Genomic DNA, 12,235 nt, shown 5'->3' with positions numbered 1-12,235 from the left:
TTCGAGGAGAGGCCGAGGGCCGCCCCAGTGCCGCCGCCAACCGCGACCGCCTGCCCGCCCCCAGCACCGCCTCCCTACTTACTGCCTGCCCAGAAACACCGCCCCCGGCACCGCCTCCCCAGCACGGCCTGTCCCGGCGGTGGGTGGGGCCGCCCATCACGCCACGGCCGCTCCGAGCCGCGGGGGGATGCGCTGTGGGGCCTGGGCGGGAGGTTCGGCCCGGTGTGGGAGCGCAGCCGTGCCCCTCCGGGAGGGAGCATCCCGCCCAGGCTGCACGGGCAGCCGGGCGGGGGCGTTGTCTAGGCGCGGGAGTGTTAATCGCCTAGTTTGTAAATATCAAAAGTCGCTTTAAAAACCTCTGGATTGGACAAAAGCGCCTTAATTTGGCTTCAAAGTCACTGATTCCTGATTTCCAGGAACTAGTCTCGCAGCCCTGTGTGCCGTGCGGCTGCAAGGAACGGGGCCAGCGGGCTGCCCGGCCAAGAGCCGCTGCCCGGGGCTGTGCCCGCTGTCCGGGGCTGTGCCCGCGGCCCGGGGCTGTGCCCGCTGTCCGGGGCTGTGCCCGCTGCCGGGGGCTGTGCCCGCTGTCCGGGGCTGTGCCCGCTGTTCGGGGCTGTGCCCGCTGCTCGGGGCTGTGCCCGCGGCCCGGGGCTGTGCCCGCTGTTCGGGGCTGTGCCCGCGGCCCGGGGCTGTGCCCGCTGTCCGGGGCTGTGCCCGCTGCTCGGGGCTGTGCCCGCTGTCCGGGGCTGTGCCCGCGGCTCGGGGCTGTGCCCGCTGTCCGGGGCTGTGCCCGCGGCCCGGTCCGCTCCCGACGCGCTGACCCCGGGTGGCCTGGCCGCTGTGGCAATCAGCCGCTGTGGGAATCAGCCGCTGTGGGAATGCTGCCTGCGCTCTGCCGAAGCTATCTGTGTTTGGGCTCTGTCACCCTGGGCTCTGCCTGTTTGGACTCTGGGATCAGTTCGGGACCTGGCTGGGAGGAGGCACAGTAAAAAGCAGGGCGTGAGGCATTCCCGTGCGTGCTGTCTCTGATTTTCCCACCTCTTTATTGCCTTCCCCGACAGGTAACGCGCACTGCTCGGCTGGAATAAAACATGTAATTTAGCTGATATTGCCATCTGCTGACAGAAACGTAGACTAGTCTGGGCGTCAGAGCCGCACGGGCTGGCGTTGTTGGCCGGCAACCTCCCGGGGATCACGTAATCCGACTTTCCGCTGAGAGCAGAACCCGGTTAGAGCAGGTGGCTCAGGGAATTGTCCGGCTATGAATAGCTTCAGAGATGGAGATTTCACAGCCTCTTTGGACAAACTGTTCCACTGAGTGACCACTTAGAGTAAAATGTTTTTCCTGTATCTAAAGAAATTTTCCCATATTCCATCTTGAGGCTGTTGCTTCTTATGCTGCCATGGTGCCTGACTGAGAAGAGTGTGACTCCCCCTTCTCCACATCCTCCCGTTTAGTAGCTGCCGTGATTACTAAGATGTCCCTAGAGCCAGCTTTCTGCTTAGGGCTGAGCAAACACAGCTCACAGCTCCAGCAGCCCAGGCTGTCGGGGTGGCAGTAAAATGGATTTTGCTACAGCATGTCACTGTCTTTATTTTGTTTGGGTTTTTCTGTATGTTTGGTTGGTTTTTGTTTGGTTTGGGTTTTACTTGTTGGGGGTTTGGTTTGGTTTATTGTTTTTTTCTTGGTTGTTCTGCGGAGCCTAAACCTGGACACAGCACTCCAGCTGTGGTCTGACATGTCCTAAAGAGAGGAAAAATTCTAACCCTTGACCTACTGGCCACCCTCTTGCTGATGATGCAGCTTGCTGACTCATGTTTCAGCATTTCACCCAACCACCGTACTCTTTTCTTCCAAACTGTTTTCCAAGCCACCGCCCAGCTTGTATTTTTCTGCAGGATTACTCCACCCTAAATGCAGGACTTGGCATTTGGCAAGTGCAAAACAAATCTAGTGTAGCTAAAGTTATATTGTGGTTTAACTTTCATGTCATAAATAAAAAAATTATTCAGGACTGTGCAGTGTGATCCTAGAAGCAGGGGAACTAGTTGCCTCATTTTCCAGGCACTCCACATAAGCAGAGAAGGCAGTGGGCATAGCTTGCAGAGCTACAAGTTAAAAAAATGCGAGAACCTTGTTTCAGTGCTTGTGAAAAAAAGTGAAGGATAGCAAAACTGACTGAACAGAAATGGTATTTTCTTCCTGTATAAATTACATAGTGAATAAGTGATTTAAGAATGAGAGTAGAGAGAACCAATGTACAATGTTGTGAAACAAGCAAGAGGGAAGCTACTGCAAGGAAAACATTCACCACAAAATAATTAAGTCCATAACATCACACTTGCCTACCACCTATAGCACAAATAGAGAGAAAGGGTAGTATTTTAATATTTATCTAACTCTCTTAGGGGTATTTCTAGGTGGCTGACTAAATTCACACTGTTACTCCAGTGCAATCCCTCAGAGTGCTGCCTTTTTGCTCTCACAAGCTGAAGTGGTGTGGGTATGAAGACCAATTAACAAACACTGAAATCTTGCAATTATAATGGCAGATGCTGAAACTCAAACAAGTATCTGTTTTTATGTGGCCTATGTACCCTGGCAGCAAGGTGAGCAGACAGGTAATGCTTTCAGTCCTGCTGCAGCCGTCAGTCTGGGTTGTGGCTCTGTGCCAGATTCAGGGGATAAAGATGGCAGCTCATGGGTGTTTAAGTACAATTGCATGAGTGTTATCAATGACAAAGCTAGCATCGTTGTTTGTTTCACTTTAAGGTTATCTCATTCCTTATGGACAGGGAAAAAGTAACCCTGAATAGTTAACCCAGGTCAACACGCTGACAACAGCTCATTGCCTCGTCTGTGATACACACGGCCCAAAAGAGAACATTCCAATTCCTGCCTGCTCCTTTAGAAGGACATTTATCAAGTTATGTTTTATAAGGTTCCCTTTTAGACCCAGGATTATGCATAACTGTTAGGGACTTGGAAGATTTATGGGAAACACTTATTCTGCTTCTCAGGAGCGTATACGAAACTAAATTTTTCCTGCCTGGAAGAAGAACCTGCTACTAATTCATTGAACAAGTCCTTTAATTGTCCATTAGGTTCAAATCAGCCCTTTCCCTCACTGGATACACTGAATGGTGCAAAGTTGCTTGCCAGAAAGCTCATGTGAAATAACTTTGTTGTGTTCTGTGTGTTTTATGGAAAGCCAGGAGTGTTGCCTGCAGAGGTGTAGGCCTTACTGTGTATCCATCCCTTTATTCAATGCAGAAATGAAACCTGTGTTACCACTTCCAGTAGCAACTGAACACCTAGTGGTAATGACCTTGCAATTTCTAGATGGCAATCTGTCTGAATAGTTACTTGTGCCTACCAATGGAAACACAGTACATGACTGTTCTGCAGCAAAATCAATTAAATGTCTATTGCTGTTTATTCTCCATAATTTGTTATGAACATTTATTATTTCTATTGAAATAGCACCCAGTGGCACTTGCAAGGACTGGGAGCTATGGTAAGCAACACCCTGCACAAGCACATGGGAAAGTGGGATGTTCCCCTTGGGGATGTCTTGCAATCTGTGTGCAGACAAGCTGCAACAGGTGAGTGAGAAGTTTCACCCAGTTTCTCATACCTCTGGTTTTTTGTAGACTCAGACAAAACCACTGTAGCTTGTTCCAAGACTGTTTTTCCAGCTAAACCAGAATAATGCTAGTACTAAACAAACCTGGTGTTTCCTATTTGGTGTTATAAATGAATCATATTCTTTTGATCAGCTCTCATTTGACTGCCTCCCTCACCTGTGGAGGCCTGCTTGGCATTTAATTATACACAACTCAATGTACCTGTTACTTTGGTAAGATGCTCTTGGCTTCAGATTAACCATATGGAATCAAATCAGAGTGAGGGGGCTGACAGCAATGTGGCTGATGCTGCCAGTACCTCTTAAATATGCAAGTACCTCTTAAATATGCTTAGTCAAGTCTGTTTATCATCTTTTCATCTTCTTATCTGCCCTAGTGTATTTTGCTCCACCAACCTGTGCCAGTGTGTCCCTATCTAACCGTAGACAGTTCTATGGCCACTCTTTAAGTCACAACCTTTGTGTATCTATCATTGAAATCACTGAAACTTGTTCATTTTTATCACACTCAGGTAAAGTTATTTATTGTCTTCTAGCAAAAGCTTGGGACTTGAATTCAATCAACTCAATGTTTGTTCCAGCTTTGCTACAGACTTGCTGGATGACGTGGGTAGGTCCCAACCTAGCCAGTGCAATTTCCTCTTCTATAGAGCAGTGCCAATTGCGTGGCAATATGTGGCCCAAGAGCTCCAAAACCAGGTGTCAACCACTGAGCTGTTGAAGGCAAACACTGTAGAAATGCAGCTGATTATTGCAGCAGAGTCTGCAGACATTCTGCGCTTGTTGCTGTAAGCAAATACATGCAGTGTGTCCTCATGCCAGAAACTGCATAAGCACTGATATGCTGAAAAATTTGAAGTCTGACCTACTAACAGCTGTGTATGGTTTGCATTACCATGGATTTACTGAGCCCTTGTAGCACCATGCTGCCACGTGGCAAGAATTTGCTGTCCAAGTGGAAAATATGGGCAGAACTGTCACAGAGGAGTCCCTAAGGGCACTACCAAAATCTGATTTTTCAGGAGCAACAGGAGATGGGTTTCTGAACTGCAATTCACCTGAGGAACAGACTGATTTTGACTTGAAGACATTTTGTCAGTTTTATAACAGTTTGTCCCAGTGAGTAGGGTCCAATGCAGTAGCATGGCAAAGGCAGGGCCTGCAGAAACTGTTCTTTGAGTCTTCAGAAAGTGGAATAACTCTTCTGCCTCTTACACAATATATTCCAGGCAAGCAGATCATGAGGTTGTGATATCACTTTTCCAAGGGGATTATGAGACCTTATATCCATATGCTGGATGTGTGCATACATGTGCATGTATATATCACATGAGAACATATCTGTGCAATCCATACAAAATTGCAGACTGTTTCAGGTCTGCACTATAGGTTAGTGTCATGCTCCATCTGGGGATCCAAGCCATTGCCATAGCAAAAAGTTGTGTCTGTTCCTTCAGGAAGCAGTTCCTTCAGGAAGCAGTTCCTTCCTGATTTATCCATGTTCCCCAGCAGCACATCCCAGATCTCTCTGCTGATCCTTGTTCCCTGGCAAGGTACAGCACTATGCAGCTCTTGTGCTAGTTATGAACCAACAGATTTGACATTAAAAGCAAGACATTAAAGCATTAGTCCAGCTAAAATGCCTTGTCAACATTGTGAGAGCAAAATGGATTATCTAGGGGCAACTTAAGTATGTGTCTCAGATTTCATCTTGCCACAGCTGCTAGGCATAGGGTCATGTTATTGATCCCGTGAGAGTTAGTGTCTCCCTGAGTCACAGAGGAGGTGAAGCAATAAGTGTATTGATTCATATATTTTAAGATCAAAGGGACTATTATGATCACATAATGTTTGTTCCTGCATATCATATAATTTCATCCAGTAATTCCTGCATCAAACACAAAATGTTTCAGGTGACACATATCTTTCAGAATGAAAAGTAATTGTTTGTTGTGTTGATTTTTTTTTTAACTCAAATGATGAAGGAATCATCTCAACAATTTGTTTCTGAAATAATTATCCTCAGTCTTGAAAATCCACAGCCTGAAGTTTGAATTTGTCTAGTTTCAGCCTCTTGATACTGTTTCGATATGCTTTCATGTGCAAAATTAAGGAGCTTTTCACTCCCAGAAATCATTCTTTGTAGTGATTTAGGCCATGAACAGTCACAACACTTTCCCTTTATATTCTCTGAATAGAGTGAGATGCTTTATTGAGTTATGGCCATAGGAATTTTTGATGATGAGCTACTCAAAATGTAGCTCATCACAATAGAAAACTGTAGGAATAAGGCAAAAAAGGGATGTCAAAACAGTGTCAAAAATATGGGCTTCAGTGTAGACTTTTTCCTTTTTATAATGCACATAATCCACTGCACACCATAATAAGCATATCAATAGGGTGTTGACTTTTTTTTTAGCTGAAATACATCAGATCAGTATAAAGGCCAGTTTTACATCTAGGAATAAGAGAACCACCAAGACATGTTTGACCAACTAATTAAAAGTACAGTCTTATTCCTTTGGTTCCTATGTTGCTTTTTATAATCTTCCGTTCGGAGAGATCTGACCTAATGGATATTAATGGAATGGGGAGTTTGTCAGCCATGTCTGAATCTTTGAAATAAACCTTGTTATGTTATGCTAAATTAAGTTTTCCTGTTCCCAAGCCAGGCCATTCACTTTTTTTTTTTTTTCTGTGAATGCTATCTCATTTGTGAAGAGCTGGAAAACAATAACAGTCTAATCAATCAAGTGGAATAGAACAAAGTGGTCTTCATGTAAATAGGAAACTAATTCTGGTATTGTATAAAGAGTAGAATACAGAAGAAAGCAAAGACATTGAAGTATGCAGAACAAGATAATCTGAGTAGTATATTTTTGTTGAGATGATATGGAAATATATTTTTTAGGAAAGCAACCTTCCTGTTGCAGAACATTAGTCTCACATGGATTTACATAAATTTACATATGCTTCATCAAATGCATAAAAGGTCAGGTAAAAAAAAAAAAGGTAGAATTCAGAACAGTATGAAACTCTCATTCCTGGGGGCCAAAAGGAGAGCTGCTGTGGGAAGGCACAGCTCCATTTAGTCCCAGGCATGCAGTACAATATTCTGTTGCTGGGAAAAAGAGCCTTGTGTATTACCTTTGATTAGGCTCGTAGCAAACTTTAACATTCTAACACCAATGACTCAAGGTTTCCAGACAAGGGCTGTATTTTATGTCTGTTCAGTGCCCATATCAAATGAAGTACAAATGGGCTGGGGTTTGTGCTACCTGATTTTCTGTACAACAATTCTGAAATTTCTGAGACACCAGATTTGGTTAACTTGTGGATTTTCCAATAGTCACTAAGACTGGCTGAACAAAGAAGTGTGAATTATTCTTGCAATTAACTCTGATTCTGAGGCAGATAATCATAATTTTAAAGTGCATTAAATATGACCTGCAGCTATTTGATCTCATCATTTGCTCTAATCCTCTCAGGTCTTGTAAGCTAAACAAAGGTGGGTGAATCAATAGTGAGATGGTTTTGTTCCAGGAGAAGAGCATATGCAAGTCAAGTGGAACAATACTGCCTTTTGTATTGTTTCTGAATAGATGTCCCTGCACACTGCACTGCAGTGATAATCTAAATGAAGCACTCCATGTATTTAGGACCTCTGAGGCTACACCACTACTACATCTGTGCTGGGATGTCACTTCTCTCCATGCCCTGCAGGCTTTTTGTTGTGCTCACCCCCATCACACAATGTCTTGATACTAGCAAAATAAAAAAAAAGCGCCCTATATTTTTCCTAGACTCACTGGTATAGCCTTTTGCTTGGTTGCATGTCCTTTGTACTCACTTGCAGCTGATGGGAAGTTACCAGGCTAATAGCACCTGCATAAATGTACAAGGGACAGCAGGCTGAGCCTCTGGCTCTGAATGTGCAGAGAAGCAAACCTGAAATCAGTGTGCTAGTGGAGGTTATTCTTTTAGGGTGTAATATGGAGACATATATGACACTTTAAAGGGAAAAGAAAACCCCAACTCAGAAAAAACCTGTTGTGTTATTCTGTCCCAGTTCTATTTCACATCTTTATATTATATCTATCTTCATCCTGTCATCTATGAAATTAATTTAATGCCCCATAATTCCTAAATCTAAATGTCTGAATTCACTCTTGTCTGTTGGCATGAACTGATGAAGGGCTGTTGTGCTTCACTGGTGTGTGAATGAAATAATTTACTTCCTCGCTTCCCTCAACAATGCATTTCGGAACTTACAAAGGTTAGAGTGTCTGCAGAGCACTTAGAAAGCCTTCCACAAAAGGCACCCCTACTATGCAAAGAACTACTGTCAATGTTAGTGAATCACTTCAGCCACCAAGGGAAAATGGGCTTCCGTTTTAATACAACAAAAAAACCACAACAGTATTTACTGAACACTTTAAAGATAACAACAGCTACATAAATGCTAAGAATTATTAAGGTTTCTTTGTGAAAACATTAATTGCATGGTGATAAACAGTATTGCAATGTTTGAGTCCATATACAGGCAGATAAAGCACCTTTGGGTTACAGGGAGCCCAAAACTGAAACCATCCCTCTTCCAAAGGCTCCAAGATGAAACAAATGCTCCCAACAGGAAGGCTTCCATGCCAGAAGTCTCATTTTGGTTGAATAGTGTCTTTGCTGAAGCTAGATTCAACTTCAGCCTGAATGGGGCAGAGAAAGACTTCACTGCCAGTTCTCCACCACGGAGCCCCCAGACAGCCTGTGTGTTGTATCAGCCAGCACTAACAAGAGCAAGAAGAGAGAAATAAATCTCTTCCTTTAACCTGTGCTAGCCCCACATTTCAAAGGCTGTTTAGAAATAAGAAAAGCCCATTATAGCATATGATCACTCAAAAAAAAAAAAAGCCCTGACCTGGTAACTGCATCCTCTCAGAAGGTCAGCAGATGCTCTGTATGGGACACAGGGACCCAGGTGTTCTTCACATGTTTCACAAGATCCCCAGCTGCAGTGACCATTCATAGAGACAGCTGGACAAAGGACTTGAAAGTCCTAGTCTAAGTAGTGGGGAGAAGACATCTTCCCATGGACAGGCATAGTTGAAGAAGCTCTTTGCTGAGTAACTGCTCCCTCTGGGATGAGACAACTCCCAAGAAATACACCTGGGAGAAAGGAAGGGCCACCTGTAGATACGGACACCTGCATTTGTTGTCTCAGCTTCTTACTTCAGCTGTTGCAGGATCATTGTTGGATTGCCTTGTCCTCTCTCCTACACTCTGCTACCAGGAAAAAATAGGAGACCCTCACCAACAGTGGATGCTTTCGCAATTTTTAGGAGGACTGTGTGATTACTACAGCCTGTCTGATATTAAGAGTACTTATTGCATAGCTACTGAAGACCTTCTAACGATTATTCACCTCCTTTACAAATATGGAAGGGCTTTTCACCTTGAGAGTGTGGTTGTTGTCAGTTGTTGATCTGTAGAAAATGTAGGGTGAAAGTTAAATGCTGAGGCCAGGCTGCCCAGAGTCCCTCTGCTGTTCTCCAAAATAGTATGTTGATCTTCAGCCCACTGGAGGCTCCAAATAAACCTGTCTTCTCTAGTGTTGTTTGTCAAAGAAGTTAGGGTGCAGTCCCTTGTAATGCCGTGCAATTTAAGATCCCAGCAAGGCTCTTGAGATTTCTGCGTGCTCAGTATTTTTTAGTCTTTTGCAGATCTTAACCCTGGATACAGTCATCCTCTAAGTATCTTGCATAATTCTTTGGTTTTGTACCAGTTCATCTGCAAGTTTGTGTTAGGCACAACATTATTTTAATTCAAAAATACAGCAGCATAAATTACCTAAACAAATAATTTTTTCTTGTTACGTGGCTGGAAAATGTAAAGTTTTCCTGTTTAATGTGGAATAGAAATTGAATAGCAATTCCAGCATGCAAGAAAAGGTACACCCGGTTCTGTTCTCTTAACCAGAACACTGACTTCTTACCTAACTTACTCACAAAAAGAATAACTTTTATCATTTGATAATACATATGGCTAATTTGCAATACGTAAACTACATTCGTGCTAGCTCACCTAAAGATTTCCTTTTAACTCACCAAAGCAAAAGTGAAGCAGTTCAGCTGAATCCTAGGCAGACACTTCTTAAGCAAGATTTATTTTGTGTCCTTACAATCTTCCTTGTCTTCAACTTTTAAAGCAATTTTTCAGTAATTTGCCAAGGTTTGAAAGCAGGTGAAATGCCTGGATTTATATACTGAACTAACTTTTTATCTCAGCTCACTGTAAATTAATCTCTAATGTTTTTGTGGCTAACAGGACATGGTATATACTGTTTATACTGCAGAAATGACTGGGTTTTAATGGGGTGTCTTAGAGCAACATGGTTAAAACACAGCTCTTCACAAACCACCTGCAATTTGCACTGCCTTCCCCACACAGGCACTAGTAGCATGTCTAAGTGTCTCAACCACAACAGAGGCCAAAACTGCTGTTCAGACTTCATTTTCCATGTCTGCATTAATTAGTGGGCCTGTTTAGGTATGGCTATGTGTAATTCTCTCACCAACTGTTGAAACACCTGTACTCTGTGCACTTCTCCCTTAGCTCCTGCCACAGACCTGGGGAACGAGTGCTTTGCATAGTAGCTGTGGGTACTAAACTGTAGTGTCACATATCTGGGTGCAGAACATACAAATACCATTTGTGTAGCATCTGTGCTGTTTGTTGTGCCTGAGAGCTGAATTTCTGATGTACTTGCACCTGTGGAAACCCTGTCTGGTTTGCTCAGCAACCAGTCCTCCTCTACCAACAAAAATGCACATGAGGTCCCAACACATAAGATCTAAGGATCCTCATACACTGCATGGGCATTGCAAAATCAACTGCTCCACTGTGTTTCTGTTGCTGGACAGATTGGCAGATCAAGATGCTGCAACTGAAAGAACATCCCCTTGCTTTTTGTTTGGATCATTTTTACGGAGCTTCAAGTGGTAGCAAAAATGTTACCTCAGCCCTGGGCTGGCAGGAGAACTTTTGCTGTTGTGATGGCTCAGGTGGGATCTCACCTCTAGTCTCACGTGGCACTTGGAGGTAGAGAGGAATGGTCACTGTCAGCAAAGGGAGGGCAGGGGCGTCATGGGGCCATTCCATGACCAACTGAATGCAAACAGCTACAAGGTCTGGGTATCCTTTTGGCACAAGGGCGCAGTGCTCCCGACCCACACTGTTGCAGGTGTGTGGCCATGACAGCGTGGGGCTGCATGTCTGAAGCAGCAGGAGTGCTTGCCTGTGCGGGGATGTGTGGGGAGCAAACGTTGCTGCTGGGATCGCTGGGATCCTGGGGGACAGGCAGGGCTGCTGTGCAAACGCAGCTCCTGGGCCACTCCCTGCTCTCGTCATGGTGCCGTGGTCAGCAATGCCGGGCCAAGGCCCCAGCCTGTGGTGACCCTGTGGCAAGGGCGTGGTGCGTTCAGGGAGCGTGTACTGGACAGGCTAATCAGTTCTGCAAACTGTTCCAACCTAGGATTACTGTCATGCTACTTGTGGTCAGGGCACACCTCTGTCAAACTGCATCTGCTACAGGGCTGCATTAGCTTTTCCTTTGCTTTTCCTTTGCACGGAGGAGTCGGAGGATGCGTTCGTTTTTTGTTAGTTCTGCTGGCAGTTCATTTGCCTGGAACAAAAAACCCTTGAGGTTAGCAGAAATGAACAAGTATTTCCCAATCATAGTTGAAAAGCATTACACTCTACAGAAGATGGTACTGGGCATTATAATGACGTGGGTTTTTTCTAGTGTTGTCTCCACCACTGCTGAAGGTATCTTAGGAAACCATCTTTCAGTGTTCAAGTCTCACTTAAGTCTTCAAAACAATCCAAGAGTGGAATTTGAGTGACAGCTTATTTTGTGCTGACTGTCCAGGCTAAATTCCCTTGGGCTCCCTATGCTTCTGCCACAGAAATAAAACAGAGCATGGCTGCTGATTTTTGGGGGGCAATGAGGCAGGTCCTTATGTACTAAAGTTCATAAAAATCCAAGGGAAGATTTAAATTGCTATAAAATAGAGCTATCCTGCAAGGTTGGTAATAGAACATGAGTTTGTTTTTGGTTTTGTTTTTTTTTTAATTGAATACAATTTTGGTAACATAAAGTATTTTTGATGAAGCTGCTTCTGAAAATCAGTTATTCTGTCCTGCAAATATACTGTGTCATGCCAAATGGCATGTTGTTTACAAAAACTACAAAAAAAAAAAAAAAAACCAGTAGGAGGGGTTTCAGCCACACACTTTCTTCTACTGCACACCCTGCTGCTGCAGATCACTGTCAGTAGCAGAAAAATCTTGTACATTTTTCAGGTTATAGTATCAAACCAAAATGTCTGTTAACACAAACTAGTGTGAGAGAGGCATTTACTGTGCTGCCATCAAGTGGAATGATGTAGAAATTAACAGCCACAGATTTTATATTAAATGACCAAAATATTTACAAGATATGGGCTGGATTACTTGTTTTACAAACTTTGACTCACCTAGTCATAAAACAGAAGTCAGTGCCAGACCATTCATTGACAGCTTAACAAACCCAG

The 12,235-nt window shown here is 44.1% G+C and overlaps 1 protein-coding gene across 3 annotated transcripts in view; it reads right to left on the bottom strand.

Annotated features, from left to right (window-relative positions):
* Positions 1–8,024: 8,024 nt before the first annotated feature.
* Positions 8,025–12,235, bottom strand: part of ANKRD29 (ankyrin repeat domain 29) — a 44,956-nt gene continuing 40,745 nt past the window's right edge. For all 3 annotated transcript variants that reach the window (XM_042029785.1, XM_042029775.1, XM_042029796.1), the window contains one exon: positions 8,025–11,325. In XM_042029785.1, the coding sequence (XP_041885719.1) occupies positions 11,242–11,325 (84 nt within the window). In that variant the 3' untranslated portion in view covers positions 8,025–11,241. The remainder of the gene's footprint in view (positions 11,326–12,235) is intronic.

The sequence above is a fragment of the Corvus kubaryi genome, unplaced genomic scaffold (assembly GCF_017639235.1).
Source record: "Corvus kubaryi isolate FWS band 111438036 unplaced genomic scaffold, C.kubaryi_AGA036_p1.0 132, whole genome shotgun sequence".
NCBI lineage: Eukaryota > Metazoa > Chordata > Aves > Passeriformes > Corvidae > Corvus > Corvus kubaryi.
The sequence above is the reverse complement of the archived record's forward strand: the minus strand, read 5'-3'. Positions and strand labels throughout refer to the sequence as shown.